General features: G+C 35.0%; 2 protein-coding genes across 2 annotated transcripts; one reads left to right on the top strand and one right to left on the bottom strand.

Annotated features, from left to right (window-relative positions):
- The first annotated feature begins 3,879 nt into the window (after nucleotides 1-3,879).
- Nucleotides 3,880-7,605, top strand: LOC111789628 (metal transporter Nramp7.2). The gene is made up of 13 exons (XM_023670264.2): nucleotides 3,880-4,097; nucleotides 4,235-4,313; nucleotides 4,641-4,681; nucleotides 4,771-4,849; nucleotides 5,108-5,212; nucleotides 5,303-5,412; nucleotides 5,498-5,679; nucleotides 5,771-5,840; nucleotides 6,166-6,339; nucleotides 6,427-6,531; nucleotides 6,603-6,734; nucleotides 6,825-6,920; nucleotides 7,015-7,605. Exons 1-13 carry the CDS (start codon nucleotides 3,930-3,932, stop codon nucleotides 7,351-7,353), a joined length of 1,680 nt encoding a protein of 559 aa, XP_023526032.1. The 5' UTR covers nucleotides 3,880-3,929; the 3' UTR covers nucleotides 7,354-7,605.
- A 249-nt stretch (nucleotides 7,606-7,854) lies between these two features.
- LOC111787878 (beta-galactosidase 16-like) lies at nucleotides 7,855-13,567 on the bottom strand. Its single transcript, XM_023667969.2, has 18 exons — nucleotides 13,254-13,567; nucleotides 12,902-12,997; nucleotides 12,712-12,824; nucleotides 12,576-12,642; nucleotides 11,709-11,801; nucleotides 11,470-11,613; nucleotides 11,304-11,398; nucleotides 11,107-11,215; nucleotides 10,930-11,014; nucleotides 10,730-10,848; nucleotides 9,552-9,713; nucleotides 9,299-9,480; nucleotides 9,070-9,161; nucleotides 8,882-8,991; nucleotides 8,709-8,801; nucleotides 8,525-8,629; nucleotides 8,147-8,292; nucleotides 7,855-8,066 (listed from the first exon to the last, which is right to left on the bottom strand). Exons 1-18 carry the CDS (start codon nucleotides 13,449-13,451, stop codon nucleotides 7,925-7,927), a joined length of 2,151 nt encoding a protein of 716 aa, XP_023523737.2. The 5' UTR covers nucleotides 13,452-13,567; the 3' UTR covers nucleotides 7,855-7,924.
- Nucleotides 13,568-13,899: the final 332 nt, after the last annotated feature.

The following is a 13,899-nucleotide window of genomic DNA, read 5'->3' as shown; positions in this document are numbered from 1 at the left end:
TCTTACTTGTGGAGTGATTCGAATCTCAAACAAGTGTTCTTGCGTTGAGATATTTGATCAACAAGAATCATTCAAGCTAGACATGATCGATCTTGCTTGTGGAGTGATTCGAATCTCAAACAATGTTCTTGCCTTGAGATATTCGATCAATAAGGTAATCCGAATCTTACTCCCCTTGTAGATGATTTCCCCATATCACATAGTATCAGAACAAGAGAAGAGAAAGAATAGAAGAAAAGTGACAGAGATTGGAATAGAGGATTTTCAATCCCACTTCTGTTAACCGACTCGTATCTGATTAGCTAGGTGGTGAGAAATTAGCTTACAATAACGAACATTGTACATATTCCAAATAAAAGTTCGTTCATTTTTTAGTTTTTGTCAATGTTTTTTTCTTCCGCACAAATTTTTTTTTTTAATAGACACATAAACGTCGATGTCAAAATCTTGGGCACAATGAATTTTAAGAAATTATTCTATTAAACTTTTTTTTAAGTTAAAAAACTAAGAAAAAAGAAAATTTAAATAATTAAATAATTAGAATTTGTAATTTATGAAAAATACATTCGAGTCAATAAAAAAAATCAAATGACAGCACGTGGAAATAAAATGATTTATTGCCTCACGCGCGGAAGGAGACGCACTGCCATCCGAAGCCGAACGGAAAGGGCTGGGTCATGCTGGGCCGTCGCATTCGACTTGTCGTTTTCCAACGGACGACATATGTTCATTTTTTAAAAAATAAATTTATAAATCATATAATATAAAAATAAAACACAACACATTTGGCAACAATACTTATCCACCACCATTTTAATCCCAAATAAAATAAATGCTTCACATTTTCTTAATTCAAACAACAAACCTTGGTACATTGAACCCGACAGCCTGACAGCCTGAATCCACCCAATCCATATAGAAGTTAGCCTGAATCCACCCAATCCATATAGAAGTTAGGTTAGGTTAATTCTTCTGAATCCAAATAGATTTAGCTCGGTTTTAAGTTTATTAGACAAAAATTTCGAATTAACCGAACCGAATAAAAATTGTATAAAATATATTAAGATATGTTTTATACCATTTAATTTTTTATTTCAGTTAATGGTATAATTTTTAATATTCAAATTAAAAAATATTGTAATTTCATAATTCAATCATCCACTAATTTTTTTAAAATAATATTTACCAAAATTCAAACAAAGTAATACTTTAATTTTCAGTATAATTTATTTTTAAAAAAATAAGTATATTATTTTTTGTATTCGCTCGAATGCTTACATTTTAAGATTGAATAGAGATATTTATATGACATCTCGAATTAGGTTAAAAAGAAACTGAACGAGGCAAAAACATGATCAAACGAGCCATGGACACACAAGGCTCTTCCTTATAAGGTCAGCCTCGACATTCTCTTCTTTTTTGTTCGATGGTCCGATTCTTTTTATATATTAATCCGATTTTAATTAATTTTAATGAATGATTTCTTAGAAATTTTCAAACATGTTATAATGTCTCTAAACTTTGTATAATAAATTGTTAAAAAAAAATTTTTACTGTCTTCAATGTCAACTTGATACTGAAAGCGTAAAGAAAGCACGTGGCTAGTGCGTGACCAATTGTTAATGGCACGTGTTATACATAATCTCATAATATGCCACCCTAATTCTGTTTATTAATGCCTAATCATAGTCATTATCATTACCACACTATAATTAGTCAACTAATTTATGAGTTTAATAACACTCTTACGTTATTAATTATCCAATAGGAACGCGTCCAAGCTTATTGCATTTTGTTATTGCCCAAATTCAACGGTATTACATGAGATGCTGTATTCTATATGACATACGCATAAGATTCTTAGGGATTTAATAGGAAAATTATTAGATTTTTTTTTTAATTTTTATATTTAAGAGGCTATAAGTTTTTTAAAAAATATGAAAAATATATATTTCAAGAATTTAGATTCAACCGGTTAAACTAAAAAAAATTCTTAGAATATCTGTAACAGCTCAAGCTCACTGGTAGTAGATATTATCCGCTTTGACCCATAATGTATAGTCGTTAACTTCAAATGCATCTACTAGGGAACACACTTATGATGAATGTTTAATTCCCATCTCTAACCGATGTGAGATTTCACAATTCACTCCCCTTGAAGGCTTAACGTTCTCGCTAACACACTGTCTCATGTCTCACTCTCAGCATCATCATTAACCTCATGGTTTTAAAACACATCTACTAGGGAGAGATTTTCACACCTTTATAATAAATGCTTCATTCCCCTTTCCAACCGATGTGGGATCTCACAATCCACCTCCCCTTCGAAACCCAGCGTCTTCGGTGGCACACCACTCGGTGTTTGGCTCTGATAACATTTGTAACAACCCAAGTCCACGGCTAGTAAATATTGTCCACTTTGGCCTGTTACGTATCGTCGTTAGCCTCACGGATTTATAACACGTGTACTCAGGAGAAGTTTCCACACCATTTTGAAGAATACTTCATTTCTCTCTCCAACTGATGTAAGATCTCGTAATGTCACTTGACTTTAGACTTCTTATGATTGAGTCACTTCGAAAATGAAACATGCATATTGTTGATATAGATAGTAACTATCAATTCTTTTAAGCGTTTTTAACTATCATTTTCTTAAAATCACTCTCATTCAGATGTATCCTACCTCTCCTTTACTCGTGTATCACAACAATATACCGTACCCTAGTGATCAATGCCCAGAAAAGAAAGAAGAAATCAAAACAAAAGCAAAACCTCATTAAAAGCTACCTTTTCAGCTCTATGTCTCAGTTCCATACTCAAAAAATGTCTAAACAATTCGACAGCTACACATACTTATATACTTGAGACAGAACAATGATGGGAGGCATGGAACATGTCTATATTTATTTTGAAATTTTAAATAAATTAATTAATATGTAAAATGGTCGTAACCCTTCGACTTATCCCTTATCATTTATGCGTACCTTAAAATAGTCATATTCTTTTCGAGTTTCTGTTTTATATACATGATAGAGTAACAGCATTTCTCATGCAAACCCGAGTATCTTTTAAATAATAATAATAATAATATTTTCTATAATGTAATCACACGAAACAAAAATCTAAAATGCCATAACATTTATTTTTAGGACGAATTAATTTTAACATTTATTCAGTGATTAAATTTTTAATGTAAGGTTAAAAGTGACTCGAATATAAAACAAAATCTTCCTGTCTTTTTTCTTCCATTAATTATATATTAATAAACTAAAATAATCTGCTGAGTAGTCATATTAGGTTTCTCGGATGTCATTATCATATACAATAGGCCCTATTAACAATTAAGAAAATATACCCATTTTTGGTGTATCAAGATCATATAATAATTTGTGAATTCATATAATATAAGGTAGCTTGAAGTGGATGACAAACCATTTATCTTTAGAGAAAAAAATGACATACTCATCCATCCACTCATCTATCGATCCATTCAATAATTTAGATTATTTATTATGTGAAAGGATATTAATTTTCATTTGAATGAGTATGAAGATAAGAATTAATACGAGCATAATTAAGTAAAAAACAAAATATCAAATATCATTTTAGTTTATTTTGGTGGGCGGGATTTTAAATATCAATATTTATAAATTTATATAAATAAAACTTTGTAAATTAGTTTTATTTTTAAATTTAATTAACATTTTAAATTTATAAAACTCAAAAAAAGAAAAGAAAAAGACTGCAGCGTTAATTTTAAACTTGGATATGCGAAAATGTTAATGACACGTGGATCTGAATTTAATACACTCTGGACGGCAGACTAAGCTGGCGTGATGCACAGTCAGCCACTGTATATATACGTGTACTGCTAATTCTGTTAGATCGTCGAAGTCCGCAACGACATTAAAGAGAGCGATAGAGAAGAAATGGCAAGTAGTCAACAGAAGGAAGCACAGATGAGTACGGTGGCGACACCGTCCTTTGGCGGCGGCAGCAATCGCATAGCGGCGGTGAACACGGCGGAGACAACTACGATTCCGGCCGACGCCGTGAAGCCACAAAATCACCGAGAAGAACCAACCACCACCGATCAGGTCCCCCTCTAAGCCAAAAGAAATATATAAATATATATATATATATATATATATATATATATATATATATATATATATATATTTTTTTTTTTTTTTAATTTAAAAAATTTGAGTTTATGTTAATGTTGATGATTCAGAAACCTGGATGGAGAAAGTTTCTTTCACACGTTGGCCCTGGTTTCCTCGTGTCATTGGCTTACCTTGATCCCGGCAACTGTAAGCTTCTCCTTCTCGATCCTGGTTTTTGGATGATAAAAGTTTCAAGTTGGCTAATTTAGTGAATGATCATGAGTTTATAATCAACTAATACTATCTCTATTGGTATGAGGTCTTTTGGAAAGTCCAAAGCAAAGTTACTAGATTTTATGCTCAGAGTGGACAATATCGTATCGAGAGTTGTATTCTAATTCTGGCAACAGAATAATTTAATTTTTATTTTATTAAACATAATATCGGGAATAATAGAATATATATAAAAAATATTTTATTGATATTATCTTTTTTAAAGAAAAATAAAATATTTTTTTTTTGTTTAATTTTCAGTGGAAACCGACTTGCAGGCTGGAGCTAATCACGGATTTGAGGTAATATATATATATATATTAGTGGATTAGTTATTATATATATATATATTTTAATGATTTATAAAATGTTATTGTTGAATGGGAGGCAGCTTTTGTGGGTGGTGCTTGTCGGATTAATATTTGCGCTCATAATTCAATCCCTAGCAGCAAATCTTGGCGTGAGCACAGGTAAGTACAATGGTATAATATTGTTCATTTTAAGTATAAGTTTTCATAGTTTTGCTGTAAGCTTTCTCAGAATGTCTTACAGTAATTGAAAATTAGCGGGTGAAACTTTTAGATGATTAAATAATTTAACATTTTATGTAATTAATTTAACCTAAAGATAATTAAGGTTTAATTATGAAAATTAGTCAACCAAGCAAATATTTATTATTATTGAATTATTTAATTAATTAACATTAATTCCTATTTTCTTGTTTATAGGAAAACACCTTTCAGAAGTGTGTAAAGCCGAATATCCAAAACTTGTGAAGTACTGCCTTTGGCTGCTGGCTGAAGTCGCTGTAATAGCCGCCGATATTCCAGAAGGCAATTATTATCTTATTATTTATTTATTATTATTAATATACAAATTAAATAAATTAATTTTATATTTCTTTATTTTTTGTTTGGTTGCAGTGATAGGAACGGCCTTTGCCCTGAATATTCTATTCCATATTCCGGTTTGGGCTGGAGTTCTTCTCACCGGTTTAAGCACCCTCTTGCTCATAGGGCTCCAGAGATACGGGGTAAATTATTTAATATTTAATTGTCTTATAGTCCTAATTTTTATGTTTATTCTAATTTGGCGCCTAAACTTTCTATTATTTGCAGGTGAGGAAGCTGGAATTGCTGATAGCGATTTTGGTGTTTGTAATGGCGGCGTGTTTCTTCGGGGAAATGAGCTACGTTAAGCCGCCGGCGACCGGAGTTTTGAAAGGAATGTTTGTGCCGAAACTGAACGGGCAGGGTGCCACTGGCGACGCCATTGCTCTCCTCGGCGCTCTGGTTATGCCGTACGATTATTTTAAATATTATAAATATTTATAAGATGAACCGACATGTCGGAACTTGGTAGTTGTTAATTTATTATATTTTGTGGAGCAGGCACAATCTGTTTCTTCATTCGGCTCTCGTGCTCTCAAGGAAAGTTCCAAATTCTGTCCGTGGTATCAACGTATGTGATCCTTCCCCATTTCTTTTATTTTTATTATTATGCTTATTATAAATAAAATAAAATAAAATAAAATATTATTACTTTTAGCGGCCCAAACCAACTATTGTCCTCTTTGAATTTTTCGTTTCTTTGTTCTCCTCCCCAATCACCGATGGGATCTCACCGTACTTTAAGTGACAGACTAGAACTCACTAAAAATCATCTCCTTTTAAGTTTATTAGCATTTAAAATGTAGTAAACAATTTGCTTAAATCATATTTTATTAACGATAAACTGAAAATTAAAAAATAAAATTATTAAATAAAAATGGGTTTGGATGGTGCAGGACGCGTGCCGGTATTTCCTAATAGAGAGCGGTTTCGCATTGTTCATATCCTTTTTAATAAACATGGCCGTCGTTTCAGTTTCCGGCACCGTCTGTACGGTCGGCCATGTCTCTGAATCCACCGCCGATCAGTGTTCCGACATAACCCTCAACTCCGCCTCCTTCCTCCTCCAGGTCCGCCGCCGCCGCCGCCGATTATCCATTTATATATCTTTCATGCTAAAAACGCACCGTTTTAATCAATTTCTTCTTAATTTTCAGAATGTGTTGGGAAAATCAAGCTCCACTATTTACGCCATAGCGTTGCTTGCCTCCGGACAAAGCTCCAGCATCACCGGCACTTACGCCGGACAGTTCATCATGCAGGTATTTTATTAAATGGAATTTTTAATTAAAATTGAATTTTAGGAAATTAAAATATATATTTGTTTTTTTAGGGATTTTTGGACCTGAAAATGAAAACATGGATGAGGAACCTAATGACTAGATCCATCGCCATTACGCCAAGTCTCATTGTCGCCATTATCGGTGGACCTCAAGGAGCTGGACGTCTTATAATCATCGCATCGGTTTGTAATTTAAAAAAAAAAATAATAATAAATAAATAAAAAAATTTAATATAAAAAAGCAATTTAATGGGTAAATGCGTAATTTCACAGATGATCCTTTCCTTCGAGCTTCCATTCGCTCTAATTCCGCTTCTCAAATTCAGTAGCAGCACCACCAAGATGGGCCCCCACAAGAATTCCATATACGTAAGCAACATTCTCCCTTTTCATTCCCTCGGCCCAAATTACAACTATTGGGCCGGCCCATTAACACGTTTAATTTTATTTGGGCTTTTTTCAGATCATTGTAATCTCATGGATATTGGGCCTGTCAATCATCGGCATCAATATCTATTATCTCAGTACGGGCTTCGTGGGCTGGCTTATCGACAACAATTTACCCAAAGTTGCTAATGTATTCATTGGGATCGTTGTATTTCCTTTGATGGCCGTTTATATTCTTGCTGTTATTTACTTAACGTTCCGAAAGGATAGGGTTGTGACTTACATTGAGCCCCAAAAGCCCGACCCGATGGCCCAAGCCCATTTGGAAAGTGGGCTGCATAATTCTTTTGGGCCTGGTGACGTCGCCCCGGTTCCTTTTAGAGACGATTTGGCCCATATTCCACTTCCAGAGTAAAAGCCTTGTTGTTATTGTCCGGCCCAAATGGGCTGTTGCGAGCCTGGGCCTGTGTGTGAGTTCGGGATAATGGGCTTTAGTGGTTCCCTGGCCCATTAATGTTTTTTTCTTTTTTGGTTACTTCTGCTTGTTTAGCAACAGGCTTCCATGCAGAATTTTGTCTTACATGTCAGGTGTGCCACGTAATCCCCGAATCTTCTGATAATGTATAATTAAAGTAACAAAAATAATAAATCGTGGATTTTATTTTCATTGTTATCGAATCTTGGTTTATTATTTCCCGAGCATCGATTGGGTTGTCATAAGTGATTCAAGTGTTGTACAAAGGGTGTACTTTGTTCGAGAGCTATAGAGAAGGAGTCGAGCCTCAATTTACGAGAGATTGTTCGAAGGCTCCATAGGCCTTAAGAAAGGTTCTTGGGAGGATTATTGGAAAAGGAATCTCATATGGGCTAATTAAAGAGTTATCATAGACTTTAGTGAGAATTTATATTTAAAGTGAACAATATCATATTATTGTGAAAGTCTGTCATTATTAACATTAATACGATAGTAAAGTCTTTTTCCATCACTACGTGCATTGAGCATCGACCAACGAAGTTTTGGTAATGGAAACAACATCGAGAGTGATCCCGACCGGGTTTCCTGTTTCTTCTTCAAAGATAACCAACAGGTTGCCGGTTGGCTTGAGGAAGGAACGTGGTACATGATACCTGGATTGAAACAACACAAATAAGTGTATTAAGATATGATAAAATAACACTAGAGACTAAGGTCTTAATAAACTGTGTACCATTTCTGTGAAGGCTCCCCTTTTCTGGTGAGGAAGGAGACCCAGTACCGGCCAATGCCCCAGCCATTAACCCAAACTGCACCTTTCCCCATGGAACCAAGGTTCAGGGCGATAGGGTCACCGCCCGGAGGTGCATCGAACCGTGTCTGTCAATTAGCAATGAATTTAGAATGGTGAAAAAATTGAATTCAAGTCGCACTCAAACTCACCACTAGCAGCAAAGATTGTCCTCTTTGAACTTTCAAAATCAAAATTTTTATAACGGGTCTGCTAAAGAGAGGTTTCCACTAAAGAATGCCATTCTATTAGTCTTTCTAAAGAGGACAATATCTGCTAATAGTGAACTTAGGCGGTTACAAATTGTTTATGAGTTAGTACCTTATACCATGTGAGGGGCTGAGACGAGTTATCTAACTTACTCCATTGAGTATCATTTGACCTCGAGCCTAAAAATATTTGCGAGTTCTCTCCCGATAAGCCAACCTTTCGACACATTGTTAAAAAAAGGTTAGCTTAAAGTTTATATTTATGTTGGAATTAGGAGATTAGAAAATTGAAGGACCTTGTATCCCCAAGGTTTCGTAGAGTTATCTTTGCCTCCAATTTTCACTCTTCGCAGCCCAAGAACTCTTCTTTCAAGATATGCTCCAGAACCCTTCACATAGAAGCTGTCAGTACTGGCTCAAATGGTATAAAATGCATCAAACTATGGAAGGAAAGATAAAATATCCGTACCGATAACCCGACCGTTACACTGAGCAATGAGATGTTGTTGGTTCCATGTCTCAATGTAATATTATTATTCAGATAGAATCTCGATTCATTTTTAGCTCCATGGGCGGAGCCTGTAAAACATTAATAGATAAATGTTCGGTAATACGGTTTCTTCGAGTTTCAATCATAAAAGTAGAGACAAGACTCGCCTGCATAAATTCCATTGACGAATGCATGCAGAACATGAGCTCGAGAACCCACTTCAAGTGTTTGTTGAGAGTCAGGAGAATCCTGTTCAACCCTACAGGTGAAGGTCAAACCCAATAATTATATGAGCCCATTTTTCTATCAATTAGTGTTAATGAAAAGTACGAGTGTTTTCAGCTGTGTTCAACAATAGTTTGATTATGAGCGGTAGAATTTCCACTTATAATTTACCTCATAGTGTACCAAAGATAATCTGTGCTGTCTTTGGTGATACCCGTTTGCTCTAATAACTTGTTTTCTCTTAACGTGGTTTGATCAAAGCTAGGTATCGGTTCGTTGAACTCTTGCCATTTGTCAGACGAATCAAACTTTTGTACTGCCTTCATTGTTCTTGTATTGTATTGGACGCTTACCTGATGAATAGTATTTCAAGGGTTAAAATTAAGGAGGAATAAGAAAAACAAGCGGTTGGTTTAAGGCTTACCCTTTTGGTGTTGAAGGCCACAGTTTTGCAATCTGGTAAGATGCTGATGGAATTTGAAGGTAACTTGTATGTAACATTATGGAACAGAACACTCACGTCCTTAACTCCCCTATTCACCAAAAAGGCAGCACATTCTCTAGACTTAGTTTTGAACACAAAGGCCTGCCAAAAAAAGATGGATGAGTAATATGAGATCTAACGTTACTTTTATATATGTGTAGAAACCTCTTCCTAACATACGCGTTTTAAAAATATTAAGGGGAAGTCTAGAAAGAAAACGTGGAAGAGAACAATATCTGCTAGCGGTGGGCTTGAGCGGTTACAATAAAAGCCAGCTAGCGAGGACGTTGGGGCTCCAAGGGAGGTGGATTGTGAGATCCTACATTTGTTGGATAGAAAACTAATCATTCCTTATATGGATTTAGAAATCCCTCATTGGCAGACGCGTTTTAAAAACCTTGAGGGGGAAGTCTGGAAGGGAAAGCCCGAATAGGACAATATCAGTTATAAATGGTATAAGAACCACACACTAGGCTATGTGCGAGCGAGGACATTGAACTTCTAAGGGAGGTGGATTGAGAGATCCCATATTGGTTGGATAAGAGAACGAAACATTTCTTATGTGGGTGTGGAAACCTCTCACTAGCAACAAAAACGCGTTTTACAAACCTTGAGAGGAATCCTGGAAGGAAAAGGCCGGGAGATGACAATATTTGCTAGCGGTGGAACAAATGGTATAAGAACCAAACACTAGGTGATATGTCAGCGAGGACACTGGGTCTCCAAGAGAGGTGGATTGTGAGATCCCACATTAGTTACAGGAGAACGAAACATTCCTAACATGGGTATAGAAATCTCTCCCTAAGGTTCACGTTTTAAAAACCTTGAGGGAAAGTCTGAAGAAGAATATCTACTAGTGGAGTGTTTGGGTGGTCGAAGGAATGTGGATTGTGAGATCCAACATTGGTAACCGGAGAACGAAACATTCCAATATGGGTCTAGAAATCTCTACCTAACACGCGCTTTAAAAACCTTGAGGGAAAGCCCATAAGGAAAAGTCTGTAGAGAACAATATCGACTAGTGGTGTGTTTGGGTGGTTACAAGTAAACAGGTCTATAATTTGCAAGAATAACAACTTTAATTACATAGAATGACGTTGTTGGCAGCATAAACTTACGTCTTGTCGAATCCCGAGTGAGATGTTGGATTTTGTTCCATAAAGCAAGGGTTTGGTGCATAGCTTAACTGCTGCATGCAATTCCTTAAGATGGCTCCATTTTGGTTCCCTAATTAAACCTGCACAAATTTCCAGTTGATGCAAAAATACGAATGGTATGAGCTAATTTATTAAACATACGATATTAAAAAACGTCACACCATATTCATCCAAAGGGGCTTGATCATAGTAGCCTGTAATCATATATGCACCACCAAATCTTCCAAAATTGGTTCCTCCATGATACTGGGAGAAAGTGAACAGTGGTTTTTGGTTTAAAATAATCACAGTTCATATAACAACAAATAAAAAATTGAGAGATATTTATATTAAAATACCATATAATAATTGACAAAAGCCCCCTTCTTTGCAGCAATGAAAAGGGCTACATGAAATGCAATATCCTCCGCCGATCTTACGTACGGTTCGCCTCCATAAACTTGATAGCTGTAACCCAACGCTCATAAGAAATTAATATCAATCTGGTTTTCATGATATGCAAAATATTTGGATACAATGCAAGCACAAGACATACTAGGTAGTCCAGTTCTCGGTCCAAATAGATGGCTTATTAGGCGAGTTTGGTCCGGTGAATGTTTCTCCACATTTGAACCCATTGCACGTATTTATCTACCAATTGAGTAAGTAAAATAGAAATAGAAAGGAGAATATAAGTCATATGATTATGTTTACGTATATACCATAGGGTCAGGTGCATCGTTTTGCTTGCACATGATCCATGGCACACCGGTTTGAAGGCTAACCGCCATGTTTGCAGCCCATTTAACATAAGGAGGTCCTTTCTCATTAAAGAATTTCTCCACCATCGAGTATTCATTCTCAATCTGCAATTCCATGGATGAGTTTTCTTAAAGAAGTGACATGAAAAAAGAATATAAAAAAAAAGGTTCATTGGTGGTGTTGCCCACTGGGCTCGAACCTGTGAAAGTATAATAGGCCCTCCCTGTGAAGCATATAAGCCTTCCGACTTCATCATGTTCACTATCTTCGTGGTGAAGTTTTGCATGCGAACCTGTTGACTTAATGGTTAGGAATCAAATTTAGTGCTTTAATTCGTTAGTGGTTCTTTACTTGGGAAGAAAGTTTAAGTAGTTAGTGTTTTCTCTGCCGTAAGATTCAATACATGTGTTCTAAGAATTGAAAAACATAAGTGGTTAAGTTGTTTGTTTCGACATATTTCGATTGTGGGCTATGTAACGGTTCAGATCCACTACTAGCAGATATTGTTCTTTTTGGGCTTTCCCTTTCGGGCTTCCCCTCAAGGCTTTAAAACGCGTATGGTAGGTGAAAGTTTCCACACCCTTATAAATGGTGGTTTCTTCTCCTCTCCACCTAATGTGGGACATAACAGGCTAGATCTAACAAGGTGTAAGGAGTGTTAGGATCGTACAACAACGCATACACTCAATCTACATAAATATAAAAAATAGGAGAGAGAAAATGTAACTAAGAATATTGGCTAAAAGTTTATATTCATGACTGACTGAATAATAGACAAATTACATATTGAAAACATTTCAGTTTACTATATAACTTTGGTAACAAAGGATCTACTATATATCTCCTATATATATTTATTCTTTTTTACTGTAAATAGTCATTTACTATATATATATATATATATATATAACTATTTACTGTCTATAACAATTGAATAAGAGCCAGCTCCATATCTCAAGAGCTGACCACAAAGACGTAACAATTTGATATCAATATTACAGTAAAGAAACCACAAAGACGTAACAACTTGATATCAATATTACAATAAAGAAAAAGAAAACAATACCTTGAATGGTTCGTTATCAGACCGATAAACAATTCTCGGAATATCACGTAGCCAAAATGGTAGACCACTGCATTAGAAAGTTAAGACAAAGACTAAGAAATGATCACTTTTAAAGGAATGTTTCATGTGTTCTTACCCATAATTCCATTCTGCCTCAATAAAGGGTCCAATTCTTAGGCAAGCATATAATCCTTGTGCTTGTACTTCCTTTAAAAATCTTACTATATCGCATCCACCGCTAAAATCATACTGAAAAAATAATTTTTATTTATTGGTTCATGTCATGTCACCTTTTCGACAAATAGAAACTAAAAAAACTAAATTACCATTCCTTGTTGGGGTTCGTGAATGTTCCAGAACACGTAAGTTTCTATCACATCTAGTCCACCTGCCTTTGCTTTGGCTATCAAAGAAGGCCACATCTACGTAACAACCAAAAACATCACACCTTAATTTAAAAAAAAAAAAAAAAAAAATTATTTCCTATTTCACTGTCATGCAGAATGGATGATCGATAGGAAGCAAAAAACGCTCTCCACCAAAATTTTAAACAAAGTGAAAATTCATTCATCCGTCATGATTACTTAATTCAAACCAGAAACAAAAACTAGAAGAATCATCACAGAAGATCGAGGATGGATGAAGGAAGAAAGAAAGAAAGAATGAAATCAAACTCACTACAGGAGTACTCCGTGGATAGTGAATAGAACCAGAGAAGAGAAGTTTGTGTTCGCCATTGATGATCAACGAACTTCCGTCGTAAGTTACATTGCCACTGCTGCGGTTGCCTCCAAGGACGCCGTCAAATAACGCTACTATCAATACCGAAGCTGAAATCCACAGTAATCTAATAACGCCGGATTCTGGTTTTGCCATTGATTTTCGGAACAACCTTGCTTTCTTCCAAAGCTTTTCGTGCCAAATATGGCTACCTTTTTATGTCACTTTTCTCTCACCTGAGAGAAATACATGAGACGTTTCATGATTATATACAATGCTTCATAATTGACTATCAATTATTTTAAATAAATAAAAAAGAGATAAGAAATTCACTGGTTTGCGGAAGCCCTCGTCCAAATGAGTATTTTAGAAAGAGCGGACAAGGAATTTCTTTAATAACTAGCTGTTTTGATTCTTTGAAACAACTCAATGAATTTAATAGATCTTTTTAGAAAGAACAAATGATTATCCATACAACTTATTCTATTTTTACAGTTCTTAATTAATTAACTAATAAAGTTACAACTTTACTTCTCCCTTTTAAAATTTATCTACTAAATATTTAAAATTTAAATTTGATGTAGATGGAATTTTTTATTATTTA

The sequence above is a fragment of the Cucurbita pepo genome, chromosome 1, assembly GCF_057944985.1.
Source record: "Cucurbita pepo subsp. pepo isolate OVF chromosome 1, ASM5794498v1, whole genome shotgun sequence".
Lineage (NCBI taxonomy): Eukaryota > Viridiplantae > Streptophyta > Magnoliopsida > Cucurbitales > Cucurbitaceae > Cucurbita > Cucurbita pepo.
Note: the sequence above shows the minus strand (reverse complement) of the source record. Positions and strands in the feature narration are given on the sequence as shown.

What these genes read in the sequence shown, in the direction of transcription:
- LOC111789628 (XM_023670264.2), top strand. Translation starts at nt 3,930, where the DNA reads ATGGCAAGTAGTCAACAGAAGGAAGCACAGATGAGTACGGTGGCGACA. An exon ending in CCGGACAGTTCATCATGCAG is followed by an intron (nt 6,532 to 6,602) that starts GTATTTTATTAA and finishes TTGTTTTTTTAG; the next exon opens with GGATTTTTGGACCTGAAAAT. An exon ending in CCCACAAGAATTCCATATAC is followed by an intron (nt 6,921 to 7,014) that starts GTAAGCAACATT and finishes GGCTTTTTTCAG; the next exon opens with ATCATTGTAATCTCATGGAT.
- LOC111787878 (XM_023667969.2), bottom strand. Translation starts at nt 13,451, where the DNA reads ATGGCAAAACCAGAATCCGGCGTTATTAGATTACTGTGGATTTCAGCT. An exon ending in ATCCACGGAGTACTCCTGTA is followed by an intron (nt 12,998 to 13,253) that starts GTGAGTTTGATT and finishes GTTGTTACGTAG; the next exon opens with ATGTGGCCTTCTTTGATAGC. An exon ending in AGCCCCTCACATGGTATAAG is followed by an intron (nt 8,293 to 8,524) that starts GTACTAACTCAT and finishes GCTAATTGACAG; the next exon opens with ACACGGTTCGATGCACCTCC.